We start from the raw sequence: 20858 nt of genomic DNA, 5'->3' as shown, positions 1-20858 counted from the left end.
TGCATTACCATGCCTGATTCCCAAACCCACCAAGAAGCAGGATGTGGGCCTGTTGTGGTGGAACACACCTTTAATCCCAGCATGTGGGAGGGAGAGGCAGTGTGTCTCGGTGAGTTTGAGGCCAGTCTGGTCTACACACATAGTGAGTTTCAGGATACCCAGTGTTGGAAACCAGCAGCTTGCTGACCCCGCCCCCTGACGATGGGCGGGGCACGCATGACCGCGTCATCGCTACATCACTCATTATGGGGCTGCTTAGGGGACTCAGTTTCCCTTTTAAAGCAAGCGCCCCCCCTCTTCGTCTCCCTCTTTTGCTTTCTCTCCTTTTTCTCTCTCTGTCCTGCTTTCGGTTGGTCGCCAGCTGCTGCTCCTCTTTTTCTCTCCCCCCCCACCTCTCTTGTTCTGTTCCCGGTTCCTCTATGTCTCTTCCCTTCCCCCTCACTCCCCTTTCTAAATAAACTCCTCATTTAAGCTCTATCTGCCTGGCGTGTTGTTTCCTCCCGCCTCGGTCACTCTCACCTGCTATGGAACCTGCTATGCTCTCCCACGTGGTCCCTGACCTTGGGACCCCAATCACTTGGGACCCTCACTTGGGACCACCAACCCCATCCCTTCTTCTAGCTTTTATTCTTATAACTGTAGCTAAGGAACAACACCCAGAACTACACAGTAAGACCTGTCTCGAAAGAAAAAAAAAAAAAAAAAAAAAAAAAGAATGTGAATTCAAAATAACAGTCAATTGTCCCATTTGCAGGGTTGTCCCCATCTTAGGAGACTGCTGGGTTTACGGCAAACTAGACATTAGTGACTCTAATTCAGGGTCAGTGTAGAGTGACTGACTGCAGGGGGACCAGAAGCTCCAGTCAGCCTGTGACAGCCTCTGGGTCTTGCCTGCAACACATAAGACCTCTCACCAGTGGAGGAGGAGAAGGGAAGGAGGAGGGAGAAAAGAAGAAAAAAGACAAGAAAGAAAAAGGGCACCTCCCCCACAAATGGACTGCAATGAAAAGTTGCCTTCTTATTCCCCAGGCTGGGAATGAATTCCTTTGGCCTGAGGTTCCATCAAGTGCAGTGCAGACGCTCTTAGCGGTTCCACGAAGAATGGTTTACTTCCCTAATCCTCTGGTACCAGGATTTTGTTTGAAAATAGTGATTGAGAGTAGACGGTATGATGCTGTGCACCTTTCAAGATTTAGTTTTACTTATGTGTCTGTGTAAATGGATGCCACATGTATGGGTGCCCATGGAGGCCAGGCCAGGGCATCAGTTTCATACAGGCAGTTGTACCTGATGTGGGTGCAGGGAATGGAACCCAGGTCCTCTGGAAGAGCAAAAGCGCTCTTAACTGCTGAGCCATCTCTCCAGCCCTAAGGGAGCATACCTTTAGTCCCATCACTCAGCAGGCAAAGGCAGAAACATCTCTGAATTCTAGGACAGCCAGGTCTACAGGGGGCCTCTGTCTCAAAGGGGGAGGGAAGTGTAGATAATTTATTTGAAAAGTGAATATTAAAGCTTAGGAAATAAAATTAGAGTACAGTAACATCAAACCCCACACTTGAGTGCTTACTGTATATGATTGGAAAGACAGTGAAGATGGGAAATTGTTTCTTTTCCCTAATGGGTCAAAATGGCTCCTCAGTACCCCAACCCCTTGATGGCTTGGTCAGAGCCTGGCCTTGTAGCAGGATCTGGGAGCTGATGCAGACTAGTGGGTAAATTGAACCTCAGGCCCTCAGGCCCACACAGCCCTGGTAGGAATGCCCACTGTGTTTTTCCCTGGGATCTCAAGGCCAGCTCCTCCAAGCTTTCCCGCCTATCTGTCCCCTTATTTAACCTTCCAAGCCCTGCCACCCATCTCTGCTTTACCAGCTCTCAGCCCTCCCCACACCCACAGGCACCTTCATCATTTCCCCTTGACGTGTCTACTTTCATTTTCCTGCAACGAATCATTTGACAATCGCCTGCCCATATTTCTCAGCTCGCCGGGTCTGGCTGTGCAGGTTTCCTGTCCTCTCTGGGGTTTCTAACACCAATCATCTGCAGGTTTCATTAGCATGCTGTTTACCCCAGTCTTTCAGATCACTAATGAAGATGTGAAGTGAGCCACCAATCCTCACAGCCCCCACCAGCTGCCCCTCCCTTGCCTGTGCTGGAATCATTATCCTTCCTTGTGTGACAGGGTCAGAACCAAACCAATTTGCATCAATCTTTGGTGCTTTGGGAAGTGCCGTGGGCGCTACAGTCCCCTTGTAGTTACAACTGCTTCAGCTGTCGTTCTGGAGTGCTCCTGTCTCCTTCAGGGAGCTATCAGGTCCAGCCAGCCCTCTTAGCTGGCAGGAAGCCTCAGAGCTACAGTAATGGCCAGGCAGGACTCAGGGTTTGCACATGGCTGCCATGTCCCCCTCTTTGTGTCTTGAGCTGGACCTTGGTAGAGGTTATCCCATTGGTATTTACATTTCTCACTATTTCTATTGACACTTAGGGCAACACTCTTTAGGATCCTCCAGGGCCTATGAGGGCACCCTGGGCTTGATTCTGCAGGCATCGAGGCTGGGGTGGATGAATCACTTCTCAGGACAAGGCCTTTTCTTCCTGCTATTCTCTCCAATCTCTGGCTCTGGTGCTTTTGTCTTCTCCCCTGACATCTCATCTTGCAGGGATTACCTGAGTTTGATTCCCAGTACCAGTGTAAAATCCAGGCATAGCGGGGCAATCTCAGCATTGGGAGGTGGAGATGGGAAGATTCCTCAGGCTGGCTGGCTAGCCAACCTAGCTGGATTGGTCAGTTCTAGGGTGAGAGCTCTCTCAAAAGATGGAGAAGCAATGGAGAGACATCCAACATTGCTCTCTGGATTATGCACAATGTAAACTCTCTCTCTCAAAGTTGGAGTCAAAGCACCAGTGACAGATTAGGGGTGGGGTTAGTATGAATATGAATGAGAGCTTGCTTCTGAGCGCCCTGTATTTGTGGATTACTTCTGGTTCTAGACTCCACAAGCCTGTGGTCCTGACCAAGGCTCCCTGCTCACGGTAGCTGTTGCTTTTCATCTCCACTCTGCCTTAAGTCACTGACTTTTCTAACTTGATTCTTCCCTGCTGTTCCTTTGTGTGGAGCTCAGGGCAGGGGCCACGGTGGCTCCAGGAGCTTGGCTGCATCCAGGAAGGTCCCAGGATGTGACCTTCAGCCTCACTTGACCTGAGACCTCAGGCTACTCAGGCCCCAGGCTGCTCCCTAAGGGTAGAAGAGGAAGCTGTGTGTGTGTGGGGGGGGGGGGGGGAGGCTGAGGCCTTAGTGGGCCCTGCTCAGTCCTGGGAAGGGAATGAGAACCTGACCAACCTGGAACCTGGCAAACACCTGGACGAATGTGGAAGGGTGTGGGGCAAAGGCCAGGGCATGACAGCATAAAGCAGGGGAATGCATTCCTGGGGAGTGACTGGGATAACATTGATGCTAGAAACTCAGGATGAAGATCAGTGACAAAGAGCTGTGACACTCATGGCTCAGACACCTTTCAAGGTCATGGAGCACACTTCCCTCTAAGTGCTTTTCAGCCTCCAATGGTCTCCTGTGCCACTGTCAACAACTGAATTTACCAAGTGCACTTCAGGAAGTGGAAGGCTGGAGGGAAGGACAGATATGCTACTCTGCATTAAATTACTCCAGGGTTACCATATTTTCCCTGAAAGTGTCAATAATAAAAAAAAAATTGAAGATGACCAGTCCATCTTTAACAGCCCCACTGAGTAGTCCTTCAACAGTCACATGGCCTGCACTGATTCTCACTTCTTGCAAGGACCCACTTAATTGCTGCAACTGCTCTAGGAGTTAGTGGCTAATACTGGACACATATCACTGGCAGACAAGGTATAGAGGTCCAGTAATCTACCCAGTCACACTCCTAGTATTGGCTGGAGCAGGAGCTGGACCATGCCATCAGGCTGTTTCTTTGAAGTGGGAAAGGGTCTAAGGAGAGAGTAGTGACTTGCCTAACCCATCCCTATCTTTCTAGGAATTTAAGGGATTGTTTTGTTTGTTTTTGTTTCATTGTTTTTGAGATGTGGTCTTGCTAGGCAGCTGACTGCCCTTGAGCTTGTGATCCTGCCCAGCTAAAAAGAAATTATTATTGTTTTTTTGTTTGTTTTTTGAGCCAGAGTTTCTCTGTGTAGCCCTGGCTGCTCTGAAACTTTTCTGGCCTTGAACTCACTGAGATCCTTTATACCTCTGCCTCCTGAGTGCTGGGATTAAAGGTGTGTGCCACCACCAACTAGCAACAAATTTTATTTATCTTTACATTTACTGAGAGAGAGAGGGTGGGGGGGGGGGAGACGAGAGAGTTCACGCACCGTGCTACGGAGCCTACGTGCTGATGATGATAGTTACCAGAACATTTCCATCACGTAGGCCCCGGGGTTCAGACTCAGCTCTTCTTCAGGCAGCAAGCACCTTTACACGCTGGGCTACCTCCCCCACTCCAGTGAAGTCCTAAGTGCTATTGCCATGTACTGTTTCACATTCTACTTACCAAAGAGATGCATGGGGCACCACACATTTGGATTTACTTCGACATCTCCCAAAAGCTATTGACTAGAGTCAGGTATTGTTGCCACTGTCTCTTGCACAGGGAAGACAGGAAAACAGAATCACTCTGAGAGTTTTGGCTCCTTTGGTTTTATCTGAGCATTTTGGTAAAGATGAAAAATTGTGAACCAATTCTGCTTAGAACTGAGGCGTCAGATTCCCACAGAAACTCTCCGCACACCCTTTGTCCCAGGCGACAGTCAAGTTTACCACTGCATCGAGATACTTCTGACCTGGGCTGTAATCACAGGGCTGGGTTTCTCTCCATCAACCAGCCAACCCCCAAGTCACATAGAATGCAGCTAATCATGATGGCCTGCCTTGGCAAACAGGCTCCTTTCCTGCTTTTTAAAGTGATCATCCAAGAGAGCCTGTGTCTAGTAGGCAGGGGAAGAGCCAGAGACGTGAAGGTGCATGAAGGTGACAGGGGCTAGAAACGCTGGCAAGCAGGCTGGGGAGCGGTGCCCCTGGCAGGACATGGGCTCTCTGGGAGCAGAATTTATACACACGCCGTAGGTAAATCCTCCCTGACATGGGTGGAAGAAACTCAGTGACAGTCCAGGAAAAGTATCACAGCCAGACTAGAGCAGTCACATGGGAAAAAGAGCGAGGACAGAGGGTGAATAAACACAGCAAGGTCAGATAGCAGAGCGGGCTTCCTGAAAGGTCAGGGCGCTAAGTGCTTCAGACTCTGGCTCAAGGGATGGAGCCCAGGCTGTGCCCAGTGCAGCTCTCCTCTGCCCGGTAGCTGTTCCTTCTGGGGTTGGGAAACCCTCTCACGAGTTGCTTTGTTTGGAGACTCTGTCCCCATCCCTCCTCCTCCCTGCATCTGTCCTCTGGTTAGAGTCGTGTGAAGCGGAAGACAATTTGGGGCTTATTAGTGTCCCAGGGAGACATGTAACTTGTGCTGCTGGGACCCAAACAACAAGAGTCTTAGCAGCAAACTCCAGCCGAGAAAGGACTGAGGAGTTGTCTCACCTAATCACAGGGAACGGCTCTCTCTGTGTTTGTGATTCGGTACGGTTGTCCGATCGCTTTTGATCGCTTTTCTCTATTTGCTGGTTCAAGCCATGCTGGAATTGTGCTAATTAGAAGAGAAATGGACAGAGTGATCCTGTCAGCCCTGGTTACTGGTGGGGACAAAGCAGAATATTATTCTGAGGCAATGTTTTGTAAGAGCCCTTCTCCTGCTCTCATTAGGAGGAAGAGGCCCCCAGGAGGGAAGTTCCGAATGCTTGGCCTGGCTAATGGAGCACTGGGGTGTTCTTGTGCAAATTAACCAGGGGCCTCACAGTTGCACCTGGTATCACCTGAAGCTTCCAACTGTCCTTGGTCTAAAAGAAAATGGGCCAGACAAAAGGTGGGGAAGGCTGAAGGCCTTTTCAGACACAGAAACACACTTCCAAAGTGGCATGGCAAAGATTGCTTCTAAATAGATTCGAGCAGCCAGTTACAGGCTAGTCAGATCTCGAACTGAAATTGGAGAGATATCTGCTCATCCATTCAGTGGGCTGCTGGGTTGGGGTAGTCTTGGATGTCTCAAAGGATGGAGAAGACATAAAACAGAGAACATGACTTCATGCTTGAAGATAAAGATAGGCCAAGTTTAAGCTGCTAAGAAACCACTTATTTGACCCCTTATTTGACCACTTATTTGACCTTGGCCAACCTGCCTCCTTTCCAACCTGCAGTCCATTTTCCTGCAATGCCTTAAGCTGGGCGATAGAGACTTCACTGCAAGGCACTTGTGGGGACTCCGAATGATGCTCTGAACTGTGGAGTCATTGCACCCGCTGTATCTTCCCTGTCCTGATTTGAGTGAACCACAAGAGCTACAATACCAAGGCCAACACCAAGGAGCGGTTAGCAAATGTCTACCTAAAATTATAACATGGGCCAGATGTGGTGGCCTCAGGAGGCAGAGGCAAGCTGATCTTTGTGAGTTCGAGGACAGCCTGGCATACATGTTAAACTCCAGGACTGCTAGCACTTGCTACATGATGAAAAAAAAAAAAAAATGGATTATATGGGCCAGTGAGATGGCTCAGTGGGTAGAAACACTCACTGCCAAGCTTGATGTCCTGAGTTCAAGTCCCTGGACCTCCATGGTAAAAGGAGATAATTGACTTCCAAAAGTTGACTTTGACCTCCACACATACTTGTGCATGAAAACACACACAATGAAGGTCCAAAATGTTTAAATTATGGAAAATGTCTTAAAATAAAACGATAAAGAAAATTAACAAGGATGCTTTGTAATTAACGAAGTTAGTATCCTGTATGAGTTGTGTATCAAGTTGTTTCCTGAAAATGGAATGCTTTCTCCATGGGGGGCGGGGGCGGGGGCGGGGGCGGCGGCGGCGGCGGCGGCGCACACCTTTAATCCCAGCACTCAGGTGGCAGAGGCAGGCGGATCTCTGTGAGTTTGAGGCCAGCCTGATGTGCAGAGTGAGTTTCAGGACAGCCGTAGCTGTTACACAGAGAAACTCTGTCTTGAAAACAACAACAACAACAACAACAAAAAAAAAAGAACAATAACAACAACAACAAAATGGAATGCTTTCTCTAGAAGGACGTGCTCTGGTGAAGACAAACCCACTACAATCGAGTGGCCCACTTCTCCTGTCTAGGTCTCAATCAAAGGAACCCACACTAAAGCAGATGAAGACGACTTCCAGGAAGACACGGAAGAACTGGACACGAATCCTGGGGAGCCTGTGACATTAAAGGATAGTAAGATCTGGACTCAGATTACGTAGGTGTGATCCTGCCATTGGGTGTGACCAGCGTCACAGGAACAGCGTATCTACACGTTGAAGGAGTGATGGGGAAGGTCATCTCCAGTCGGGTCAGCAAGGTCTTACAGGAAGAACAGGTCTGGTGCGTAGAAACTAATGGGGGCTTTCTCCCACTCCATGGCACGGGCCAGCAAGCTCAGAGTACGAACAGTTCCTACTGGACGAGAGACTTTATCTGGGAGAAGAAAGAACCCAAACCGAAGGATCAATAGATGTCACTTTACACTGCCTGGAGGAGAGAGACGGATCTTTGACAACATACAAGGCGGTACCAAAGGTTTCTAAAGGTTCCTATTGAGATAGGGAATTTAGCAGTAATGGGCAGGATGGCTGATGGGACAGCAGACTTGTCACCTGAGTTGTACTTTTAATGAGTCTAGGCTTTAAATATGCAGCTTGGCCCTTTAAGGGAAAAATTTTACCTCCTATACAAGGGACATATTTATTATGAAGACACATTATACACAAAGTATAGTCCTCTAACATTCTAAAATACATATACATACTGTACATAAATTTATATTATCAATATAAAAATACATCATTAACATTTCTAAGGATGACAAATACAAAAACAATAAATATCACAATTCTAAAACATCTACTTACATTAATTTAAGTGCTGGTGAATAGGATGACAGAAAGAGGAGGGAGGAGGCCATAGCAGATAAAAACACCAACTACTGGCTTCCCATTGCAGACAAGTTGGTTTGGGGGTGCTTTCCCAGTATTCTCCACATTCTTCTCAATGGCCCCAAACTCTGAAAAGTGCCTCATGTCATCAACTCTCAAAAACAGAGTGAAGAAAAGAATTTGACATAGGCATTATTTTCTGATCACTCGTACACACCCACTTTAACCGTATTTAGTGAGATAAAAAGTCAATCACAGACTTAGGCTTAAAATCAACTGGCCCTTCTAGGGAGTACTCCAGCAGAAGCTTCTCTTCTCATACTTATCTTCTGTGGTACACATTTCATTGCTTTTTCCTTTCAAAAAGTAAAACTGTGTTGATCAAATAGCACTAATGAAGGGGAAAATCCAACATCAATTCTAGCATTAGGCACAAATGTCAAGAATGGTCAAGGAGCCTGCTATGAACCTCAAGAGTACTTACTGGGCCCTAACAGATACACGGCCCCAGACTTGGCCACAGATTCTCCCGTGTCCAAACTCCCACTGGATGATGGCCACAGAGCGTTTCTTCCTATAATATTGAGGGAACTTTCTGTGCTTTTCAAAATGTGAAAGAGTAGGTCTAATCCATCTTACCCATGGGCAAGGTTTTCAGATTTTGGCAGACACATACAACTAGCAAAGAAATCTGTGAGAGCTGTATTTAAGCCAGAATGCTATCATACGGGTGTGTTTTTATCATATAAGCGAAGTATCTGATACGTGGCCGAGGAGGAAAAAGGGGGCAGAGCATTGTTGCCATCCAATTGCACACACTAAGTCAGTGAGAGCTTCTTGTTTTCAGTCAAATGGGGACTCTCACAACCTCGTCCTCCTACTACCAGGCCTCACTTACTTTTCCACTTACAAATGTTAACAGCCTAACTGGAGTTGCTTCTGTTATCTTCATGCTAGTCTGGAGGTCTAGAACTCAGGGTGGCAAGCACGAGCCTTTCACTCTATATAACCCAGGAGACAGTCACCACAAGCGCTCCACTGGTCTGGGATTAAACCTGCAAGGTGGGCCTGGGAGGTGGGAAACGTGCAGTGCTAGGGCGAGACTGTCACTGGAGGGTTAGACTTCAAAAGCAGGCATACATTCCCAGGAGTTTCCTTCTGAGTGGACGTCATAGACTCGGTCAGGTCTGAGACCGTTCCCAGGTCTGGTCCAGAAGGCAGTTGGTCTTTGATGTCCTCATGGTGAGTGCTTCTTAAGAGATCAAGTACAACTCAACAGAACCCGGTAATCCACGTCATACTGACTTTGCCATTACAGAATCAGAGTCATTATAAGATCCCAGGACTCCTGCATCACTTTTGGAAAGGACCTTCCAGAATTATAGACCTCTATGTTACCAATATCCACAGCTACAAAGCCGACTGGGTGAATGGCAATGATCCTTGGGTAGAACAGATTCTTCTCTGGCTGCCAAATGTCCTAGAGGTACAGAGTGCCAGGAGCAGGGGAGAAGGAAGTTCAGCCTCCAGTCTTTCTCAAGCATGTGGTGTGTATCATCAGAGCTACACTGGAAAGGGAACTTGGTTATGGTCTTCAGGACACCCATGCACGAGCAGCTGCTACTTCTTGGGCTTCTCTAGGATGTTCAGGAATTTTCCCCTTGTCATCTCTCTGGCTGAAATCACATAGTAAATAAAATGTCAATGAAAATGTAGAATGGAAAAAAGGGAACATAGGAAGATTTAAGTTAAAAACACAGACTGGAACAAGAGCCCTAACTTCTCCAGAGTTATTGTCTGATTTCCACACCCTTGTCTTGTGCACCTGTACTTACTTACAAGTTAATATAGAAGGCATATTGGTAATTAAATTAATTGGTATATAGTTAAATAAACTATATACCAAACTGCTACCCTGACAAATTTAATCATCACTAGTGTTTTAAAGAGGAAAACAAACTACCACTGACAATAAAAACTGAACAGTAAATCTGAAGTTGGCAACTGTATAAGGTAAAATAATGGAGATGGGGGGGTCAAGGGGAGATTATCAGCTATCCTTACAAAAAAATCACCAGGATTTCCCAGCAAGTCTCTGTTTCTCTGTCTCTCAACTCTAATGCGCATGCATGTTCACTATCTTTTGGAGTTTGTTCTGGGAGGCTAAAATCCAGCCAAGATTAGAATCTTGTCTGGGCTGTTGGTCTCTGCACATTTATAAACTCAAATCAAAACCAGTGATCATGTACCCCACCTCTGAGCAGTGGGAGGCCCTGTGTGCTGTAATATACCAGGGTTTATATTCCCTCAGTGCAGTTCATCTGGGGATGGAGTAATAAAGCAGGGTTTATAGAGCTTTGGTCTTCTCTCTCTTGGCATTGTCAGTCCATAGATATTTAATATAGCCAGGCAAGGTTTATGTGTCTTTCTCTGACTTTCAGCACCATCAATCTCTGAAACCTAGTTACCACTAGCTTTATTCAGCTACTTTCCTGTATAAAAGGATGGTGCCAAAGTAAAACTAGAATGTTTCCCAATTAAAATTGACCACTCTAGAAGTCCCCCATTGCAAATTTTCAATAAGCATGTTCAATGTCACCCCCACGCCTCTGCAGCCCCATCTTTAGTCCACAAAGCACTTTTTTAGATCTCTTAAATGGATTTAACAGTTCTGAAAGTCTCTGATGGCTAGCCTGGGAAACCAGAAGTCTTCCAAAACTATGCAGTGACACAGAACAGGTGGTGTCCCACTGCCTCACAAGAACATGTTCCTTTTGGCTAGGGAGGTGCCTGCAGTAATGAAAGGGATGTTTGCTTCATCTTCTTGTTGCCTTTATCTAGGACAGAGTAAATGATGAGACAGATCCTCCACTCCATCAACCAAAACTTACAGCCACTTGTTTGCCAGGCCCGGTGGTAAAGGCCTGGAATCTTGGCTGGGGATGGATAACTTATAAAACTCAGTCATAGAATAAAATAAGGCCCGGGGATGTAGCTCAGTTGGTAGCGTACTTGCCTAGAGTGTAGCAGGCTCTAGGTCCAATCACCAGCGCTGTAGAAACAGCTCTCCCAGCATCCCTGTCTGCACCCTAGTTCCTTATATGTACACTGTCATCACAGGGAGGCTTTTGGATCATCCATCTATCCTTCCCAGTGTTCACTAGCTCCAACACAGGGAGGAAATTCTGTCAGCTAGTCAGCTAGGCATGCAAGTTCAGGGTGAGGTGTCTAGGTGCTGCCAATCCTGCCCAAGCCCAAATCTGAACCTTCCTTGGTGGGTTTACCCACATTTTGTACCTGTTTCTTCTACTAAATTTTTAGAATTGAGGGCAGGCCTACTGAATAAATGCTAGTCACATAAACAATAATATACAAAAGAATAAATAGGAACACAGCAAGCGCTAATGCTTCCTCTAAACTCAGTTAAGCCTAGACAGTGGTTTTCAGTGAACTATTCTCTCTGTGTGATAGGTTTTTATTTTTACTTTTTGAGACAAAGTCTCTATATAGCCCTGGCTGGCCTAGAACTAACTACATAGAGTAGGCTGGTCTCAAACTCATTGACTCACTTGCATCTGTCTCCCAAGAGCCGAGATTAAAGGCACTTACCATCCCCAGTAAACAACAATAAATTTAATTTATTTTTTTTTTGTGTGTGTGTGTGTGTCTGCTTGTGTGCGCGAGTGCCTGTGTGAGTGCGCACAGATGCACACATGTCACAGCACCTATATAGAAGTCAGAGGACAGATTGTGGGTTTAGTTGTCTCTTTCTATCCTGGGTTTAAGGGACTGAATTTAGATGGTAGGCTTGGCAGCAAGTACTCTTACTGGCTGAGCCATTTGAAGGAAGTAATGCCAAATTATAAATTATGGAGATCAGAGGTCAAGGACTACCTACTCTAGAGGAAATTCAATCAACTACTTAGCCAAGAAGAGACAGCAAAGATGTCTTACAGAGAATTTGGGATTTGGGGCTGTTTGCCTAGTGATACATAAACTGAGCATGGGGTGCATGTCTGAAATCCCAGCACTCAGGAGATAGAGGCAGGAGGGCCAGAACTCCAAGGCTGTACTTAGCTACAGAGTGAGTGAGAGACCAGGGAGACTACATGGGGGTAAAAAATCAAAGAGAACAAAGAATGAACTCATTTCTAGCTCAAGTATGTAGTAGCTGGGTAAGCCCCGGGCTGGACAGTCTCTAAGCTGCACCTTCTTCCTGTGTACAGTGGGGGCAAGCAGAGCCCACCTCTACACCTTCTCTTGGCTACTGTCAATGTAGTGGCGATCGCTAACCCAATCGTTTGTTAGAGTTTTGTTACTCCCGCATTTTCTGAGTGAACGAAGAGATCAATGATGATGAGGGAGACCAGAAACCTCCACTGATTGGAATCTCTCTTAACCCAATCTTTACAAATGTACTTACACTTTGGGGTAGAGTGGCTACAGGGGTTAACTGCCTACTCTTGAGAGGAAAGTATAAGAACTTTTAACCCAAACAGCATCAGGCTACAGTGTGGCTGGAGGCCAGTGTGGAAACCAGAAATAGGTAACACAGAACCCTAACATATCCTGATTTCAAACCTTCCAATTCCTGTTCCGTAAAATAGGGATGTCTTTTTGTGTGTGTTTTTTGCTTGTGTGTATGCATGTTTAGCACCTGAAGACAGAAGAGGGAGTCAAATTTCCTTGAGCTGGTGTTATAAATGGTTGCCAGCTGCCATGTGGGTGCTGGGAACCGAAACTAGATCCAGTGTAAGAGCAGAAAAATGTTCTTAACCACCAAGCCATCTTTTTTGTCTCTTACTGTTGTCCCAACCCAAAGTGAAAGAATGACCTGGATATGTTAAGACTTATAGAATTTTAAAGACTCAAATATTTGAGGACTCAAGAGTCTAAAAAGAAAAATTAGCAGAGATTCTGAAGTCTCTTAGTAGCAAATTTTCCTTGAATTTAACCAATCCTTTTTTTTTTTTTTTTAACAACTCCCTTTCCACTCAATCATCCCTCCCCTTCAACCTAATCCAAGTATACAGAGTTGCAGGAAACCACCATAAACGTAGAAGTAATTCAAAAGACATCATCTTCTACATGGGAGGGGAGAAAGTTCCCCTTCTTGCCAGTCCCATATAGGAGATATACGAATGCATGACACAGCCGCTCCCTACAAGAGGGCTGTGTCCTATAAATCAGATCCTAAGCACCAACCCCTTCTTGTGCACAGGGAAATTGCTACGGGTCAGGGGCTGCTCCGGAGCAAGTGCCCCTCCTGTTCACTTGTCATCAGGAATGTTAACATTTCTGATTAATTCATACAGCCCTTATTTTATTCCCCATTTCTTCATCCTTGCTCTCTTGATCTGTTGCAGTGTGCAGATTTTTACCCAACCTTCTACTGTAATCACCACCCGCATACTGCACGCCCCCCCAAACCCAGTGAAATTGTTTAGTGATGCCAACCGCGCTTTTAATTTGCAAGACATCAGACACAGAGGTAATTTATACCAACATCTGTTCATTTTTGACTTCTGAAACAAACTTGCACATGCTGTTACAAAATCCCATTAGGAGTAAGGAGACAGCCTTCTGCTACTGTTTCATATTCCTTACACACACACACACACACACACACACACACACACACACACACACACACCTTTCTTCTAGGAGGGTTTATATATGTAAACATATTTGCTAATGTATTTTCACCAAAGGATTTCAACTCTCTCTTGGGAAAGCCTTCAGAGCTGCTCCTTACTCTCAGGGGAAAGGAAGCTATCTGTCCTCTCCTCCTAGCTCCACCCTCCTCTCCTTCCTCCCGGTAGTTACAGTTTTTTTTTTTTTTTTTTTTTCCTGGATAAATGGCCATGGCCAAGGTAAGATTTTATGTCCCTGAGCTTGGCACGTAGTTCCTCCATTTTCTCTTGGTTCTTCTTCCCAGTGCCCACAATGTGTTATAATAGAAAACAATAGCTGAACTGGAAGATGCAAAATCACCAAGTGCCTGCTATGCAAACTCGAGGACCTGAGTTTGATCCCCAGAACCCACTTAGAAAAGCTGGGTGTGGTGGTACAAGCTTGATAGCCCAGTAAAAAGGGCGGAGACAGGGGGAGCCCTGGGGCTTGCTAGCCAACCAGCTTACCCTTATCTAGCTTCCATATGCACATATGTGCACGCACCCACACACGTATACTCAGCACACAAAAGAAACAATCCTCAGAGCTAGATATATAGCTCAATGGTAGACTGCTTGCCTAGCAGGTCTGATACCTGGCACAACTTATATATGAGAAAAAGGGGAAAGGAGGGGAGGAAAGGCCTAGAAAAAAGAAGCAGCCAGAGTTTTATTTAGTCAGTGAAATTTGTATTTCTGCTTTGGGGGGTCTATTGTCTAGAATGACCAGCTCAAATGGGAAGACAACATTACTTCTACCACTCTAATAACTATGCAAGAGGGGCCCACTGGCCATTAGCCACCAGATTATGTCATGTGCTGATGAGAAGCGTTGACACCGTGTCACAGTGTGATTTACAGGCCCTCCTAGAGAGTGCACAGATCTCAAACTGAGAAAAGCACACCACGGACTGTCATTGCAGGGCTAACGTGAACGGCCAGCAGCGGAATGCGGGAAGAGGCCACTCCTACACACAGAAGGCAGCAACTGGCTGGACTACAATCAACTCCCAGGTTTATGTGGCTTTTTCCCCTTTGTAGTTTCTCTCTTCAGGCCGTCAGGTTCATAGCAGCTGTAAATACCTGGGCACACTTAAAGAGGTCATGGCTGAAGGGAGGATGCTATCCTGCTTACTCTGAAAGAGGTGTGGGGTTAATATAATTTCTTTCCTCAGATCCTTCAATTCCCCCATCTTCCATTTTGCCTTGCCTCTAGTTCCCACTCCACAATGACTAGCCCCAAACTGCCTTCTCTGCAGTAAATTTTCTGGTGGCTGGGTGAAAAGATTCAGTAGTACAGATTGATTTCTTACCAGTGAGGGGATGAGGGATTACCAGAGGGCCCTGGTTAACGAGATTGGGTGCAGAATCTCTCTGGAGACCAGCCCTCTCTGCCAGAGCTTTGTACCTTTTGTCCATGACATATGGCTTTCATTACAGGGAGATTTTCAGATTATAACTTTGAGGCAATTGCCTGCTAAAATTCTGCTCGACTTTTTTTTTTATGTAGGGAACAATGTAAAGATTAAGCAGCTTTTTAATGAAATAGAAGAAACTCATAAAATATTTGGGTTTCAACTTCAATCTACTTTAAATATTTTGGTGCTGCAATGTAATTAAAAACTTTTGCAAGGTGGAGAAGAGTTATTCCCTACCCCTCTTGGTTTTTCCCTCATCTAGAAGAGTAATAACCAGCAGATTTTAGGAGGTTCTACTGTGAGCAGCCAAGAAAACAAAGGAGACAACATAATACTGTGACAGAGAAGGTCTCTTCTGTATTCAATGGGCTCAGACTTGGAACTCAGTTCCTATCTTGAACCTGGACCCCAGTGGGCAAGCCCTAGTCTATCTTTCGGAGCTTCAGAGCCCTCATCTGTTCACGGGGGTTAGTACAAAGGTCACACAGGCATTATTAAGTGCTACCTATTGTCATCACTTCTCTCTTGTGCCTCAATCTTCAGCTGCACCACAGAAACACACTGTTGCATCACCTTCAAACTCATGTGCCCATTGTTATCAGTCAGAATTCCGTCCCTAGGTTTTTGGTCAGCCCTGGCAAGCATTGCTATTTTCTTAGCTGTCCATAAACAAGAGGTACCAAGTCTGTATTAAATAAACAAACACACAGCATGAGGGCTGGCAAGAGAAAGATTATTATTTATTCTTCTTTTTAAAATAAGCCTTTATTTTAAAATTAATTTTACCCATTTTATGTGAGTTTTGCCTGCATATTTCTGCTCACCCTATGCATGCCTGGTGCCCAGAGGTCAGAAAAGGGCATCAGATCCTCTGGAACTGGACTTATGGATGGTTATGGACCACCATGTGGGTATTAGTAATCAAAGCTTGGTCCTCTGTAAGAGCAACACATTCTTTTAACTGTAGAACCATCTCCCTACCCCCTATTTATTATTCTTAAAAGCTCTTCAGTTGTAAAACAGTTACAGGTACACCACGCATCTGGATGGCACATACACTCTGGAGGTTTGAACTGTGCTGTCAGTCACAATGCTGATGGCCTTATGAACCTGAAGGTTCAAGTTACATACACTCCAGCGCCCACTTTACAACTCAAAGAAGGGCTAGAATATTCCTGACAAATCAGTGTTGAAGGCTCTTCCTTGAAAAACATTCTTAGCTGTGTGTCATGTTTTGATGCCATGTCTTCTACCATAAGCAAACATGATAGGAACAGAAAAACAAAACAAAACAAATACAAAACCCAAATCCTACAACCCCTAATGGAATCATGTTGGGTAGTAGAGGCAGTTACCTTCTTCACCTACACTAAGATTTACTTAGAACAGAAAGGAACACATAAAAGCCTGGCTAATTTAGTTTAACTCAACATGCCAAAAGGCTGCTTATTTAACTAGCTTTGAAAAGATGTTTTGTAGATAACCTTCAGTTTGCTTTAATTACTGTTTTGACTCACAAATCTTGAATGTTCTCTAACAGCTATGACAAGATGGTCACTTATTGGCCATCAGAGTGTATTATGCCGAAAGCCTAGAGGGTGTGGGGGCATGGCTCATCAGTGAACCCAGTCACAGAGTGCCTACTAGGTACCTGCTGCTTTCTGAGAGATTGTTCTGGAAAGCCTGCTGCCTTGGAGGTGAAGCCAGGTGTTAACAGACATTTTGGTGCTGCAAGAGAGCAGACGCGAAGGTGATTCATAATGCTGATTTTGGTTTTGTGGGATTGAAAAGTTTTCCTACTGTAACAGTGTACAGCAGAGCAGTTCCTGCTTGCCAGCCTGAGACTATTCAGTGTCAGATCTCCTCTGGACAGAGTGGAACACCAAGTGATCAATAATCCAAGTTTAATCCAGGAAAGACAGGACCTGATGAACAGGTAAACAAATTTGGACAGTCCCAATATGGAAAATATTTTTAATAGTGTTTTATAACAGAAGGAGGGAAAAAAAGAACAGAGATATCCAGCCAACAGATTTATTTTTCAGAATATAAACATCAAGCAGGAACATAAAATATGAGATGTGTCAGACATGATGCTTGATGACTGAGGGCAGAAGCAGAAGAATCTTAATTGTCAGGCACTTGAAAAATGTTGTCTTCCAGTGAGAGAAAGCTTGTTTCTTCATTAATTCTGCTTGTTTAGAACTCTTTTTAAGAGCAAATCAAGACTAGATTTCAAATATGAAATCTAAACATGTTTCTCCTTACTAAAAAAACAAAACAAAACAAAATCTAGATTTGTATTCTAGAAACGAGAGCTAACTACTTCTCATGTACTTGAGACCAGGTCTCATATAGCCCAGCTGGCCTCAAATTTATTATGTAGCTGAGGAACTCCTGATCTTGCCTCTACCCTCAGAGTAATGCTATCAAGCCTGGTTTAAGCAGTGCTGGGGACTGAACCCAAGACTAAGCAAGGGTGCACACTAAGCAAGCACTGTACCAACTAAGCTAGATCTCCGGCACCCTCCAACCCCGCCTCTTTTTTTCCAGATAGAATCTCATGTAGGCCAGGCTAGTTTCCAACTTTCTGTGTAGCAGCCAAGAGCCAAGGATGTCACACTCTTGATCCTCCTGCCTCTGCCTCCTGTGGCCTGGTGGGATTATAGGGGGTGCTCCTATACTCTGCTCATATGGTTCCTCTCAAGGGTAAAGAGCTCAACTGTGTGAAGAACAATGAGATCAAAGCAATGAATTAATAGTCTGGGATTTAGAACCTTTATTAAATACTCACAAATTTGTGCAGAATACTCATGCTTCAGGGCTTTATACAGTAACACATCCTGGTGAACATGATGGCTCAAGCCTTCATAAGGTTAATATCCTCACTCATAAAGTGTGACCAGGAATAACCCACTGTCCTAGGTTAAGACAGAACAACTAGCCAACATATCTTATTAGTACACAAAACATTCTGCCCCAAGTCAGAGTAACTTACTCATATGTCACACTCTACTATCAGGGAGAACAGGCCAAGCTCACAGTGGGGATCACTCCACTCAACTTGGATATGTGGACAATCCCCTTCTTGGTCCATGCCACTCCTAAGTGCTGATTAAGTATGAGGAGAAAGAAAGAAGGACTAGTCTTCTTGACCCCTAGGGCAGGGAAAGAGTTACATCCTCACAGTGAGAAGCCAATAGAACCTCTCTTGATTATAATTTAGATAAGAACCACTAGATTGAATAATAATGTCTGAAACTCCCCTGGCTGTTTCACCTTGAGACGTCCATCACTGGGTTAAACATGATGCTAATTGCATTTGGATTGATTAATTTCTCTCACTCCTGTCTATTCGAATAACGCTTAACAAAATAATCATAGCACCCAGAGCCAAATCTTTTCCGTCAAAGGAATGAAGCCATCAGAACAGGCAGAGATGAAAGAAATGAAGATGACCCGTAATTACAGCTACGGTGCTATCATTACCATATTATACAAAATGAGCACAGGGAGGTGGAGGGAGGAGGGGCTGAGATTATTTATTTATTTTGATGGAACCCTACAAGCTAAGAATACAGATTTGATATCTAATGCAAAGCACAGAAATACGTAACTTCAAAAAATAAAAATCTTGCCCACAAAACTGCAAACTCCAACATCCAAGAGCCAGCAAGTGTGTGGGACTGTAAGCAGCATCATCCACACTACTGCGTTTTCTGCAGTAACATGTACATGACCTGCAGAGATGGAGGCTGCTGTTTTCCTTCATACCACAAGGATTCCCATAGCCCCAACAGAATTCTTCTTTACACCAAAAATGTAACTTTATTTTAGTGTTGTTAGAAGTAGCCTTGTTTATAAATTTATAACTTGAGTTTTAACTGAAATTAATTCTAGTTTAAGATGCCAAAGAAAATAGATGTCTATGACTTTTACACATGGTTCATTGGACAATAGTACGGAGTTTATTTAAAACACTAGCAAGGAAGAATGTAACTATTTCCCTATAACTGTTTCTACTGAAAATACTAATACTGTTTCCCTATAACTTTTTCTATTGCCTGACAGAAAACCTTTGCACAGGATTTAAAACCTGGTTCTACCAGGGTTACATGTTGGCCACCCCAACATCCACCCCATCTGTGATCTGCTGGAGCACGTGAAGGGACCTGTCCTGCAGACCCAAAGCTACAGAATCCCACAACGCTGGGCACCAGCAGGATATCTAAGAGCACTTCCAGTGAGGGCCCAGCATTGATAGTGCAGCAGAAACCAGAGGCCTCCAACCGGCCAGTGACTCTCTGCAATGAACACTCGCAAATAGAGACACATGGATAAAAGGGTGTACTGTGTGACTCACTGTCACTGTGACTCACACACACTGTCACACAGTGACAACTTCCATGATGAGATTGATTTTTCCTTCTTTTTTCTCTTAAATTTTATTTTTTTGAGGGGGAGGTTGTAAAGGCTGAGGACAGATATGAAGGGACAAGGAAATGAATGAGATGGAGATGCATGATGTGAAAGACACAAAGAATAAATAAAAAGAAAGTTAAAAAAAAAAAACAAACAAAAACCTGGTTCTAAATCTAGAACTTATTAGATGGTGTTTGCAGATAAACCATGTAGCTTCTCCGTGCCTCAGCTCTTTCATCTGCAAACTACAGACAGACAGACACCCAATAAGTGCTGGTGAAAGAAAATAGGTAAATAACACAACACACATATTAAAGCAATGTTGTCTCCCCTAAGGCTAACTTTATGTTACCTACAGAGTCCTGTACAATGTTATGGTCACTCCATTTACTTTAATTAAACAGACATTTGTAAAGTACCTTGCATACAAAATTAAAAAATACTTATGAAATAGGGAAATAGGATACTTGGTATATAATTTTGAAAAGACAAAGGATATTTGTGCAAGAGAATTTTAAAGGCAGAGCTCCCAGTAAAAAAATATAAATGGATAGTGAAATTGCTTTATTTAACTTGGACAATAGCTATGCTCCTCTATTTTCTTCTTTTTAAGGATTTCTTAAAAATTTTACATGTGTGCATGTTTTTCCTGCATGTATGCATGTCCATCATGTATGTGAATGCCTGATGCCCTCAGAGGTTAGATGATGCTGGATCTTGGAACTGGAGTGATAGATGGTTATGAGGAACCATGTGGTTCCTAGGAACTAAACCCAGGTCTTCTGCAAGATCAATATGTGCTCTCAATTTCTGAGGCATCTCTGTAGCCCCTCTCTACTTTCCCATGTATTATGAAACAAACTGAGCACTTACTTTTGAATTTATAATTAGTAACAAATTTGAACAGTACTTAAAAAAAAGCAAAAACAAATACTTCTGCCAGTTAATAGAGTAAAGATGTTTTGTTTCTAACTCAAAAGGAAAAGGAAGCTATCAAAAATTACTGTGGTTAGGAAATTATTTTTACTCAATTCAATATTCTCTGATCTTCTTCCTGGTTTAGACAGGCAATGTAATACAGTGGAAATGGTTTATTTCATTTAGTTTTGGAGTTAGATAGGTACAGATTTAGATTTATTATAGAAATAGGTTTATTTTTGTTGTTGCTGTTTTGAGACAGGGTCTGATGTTGTAGTCTAGAATGGCCTTGAACTATGATCATCCTGTCTTAGTTTCTTGATCTCAAAATGTAAAGGCTATAAGCAGCTAGCTATGGTGTCTTACAGCAGTAATTCCAGCACCTAATAGATGAAGGCAAGAAGACCATGAGGTCAAG

The 20858-nt window shown here is 44.3% G+C and overlaps 1 protein-coding gene across 2 annotated transcripts in view; it reads right to left on the bottom strand.

Annotated features, from left to right (window-relative positions):
* Positions 1-7880: 7880 nt before the first annotated feature.
* Positions 7881-20858, bottom strand: part of Lin52 (lin-52 DREAM MuvB core complex component) — an 81953-nt gene continuing 68975 nt past the window's right edge. For both annotated transcript variants that reach the window (XM_051196330.1, XM_051196331.1), the window contains one exon: positions 7881-9686. In XM_051196330.1, coding sequence (XP_051052287.1) covers positions 9631-9686 — 56 coding nt within the window. In that variant the 3' untranslated portion in view covers positions 7881-9630. The remainder of the gene's footprint in view (positions 9687-20858) is intronic.

Source organism: Phodopus roborovskii, unplaced genomic scaffold, assembly GCF_943737965.1.
Source record: "Phodopus roborovskii unplaced genomic scaffold, PHOROB, whole genome shotgun sequence".
In the NCBI taxonomy this organism is placed as follows: Eukaryota; Metazoa; Chordata; class Mammalia; order Rodentia; family Cricetidae; genus Phodopus; species Phodopus roborovskii.
The sequence above is the reverse complement of the archived record's forward strand: the minus strand, read 5'-3'. Positions and strand labels throughout refer to the sequence as shown.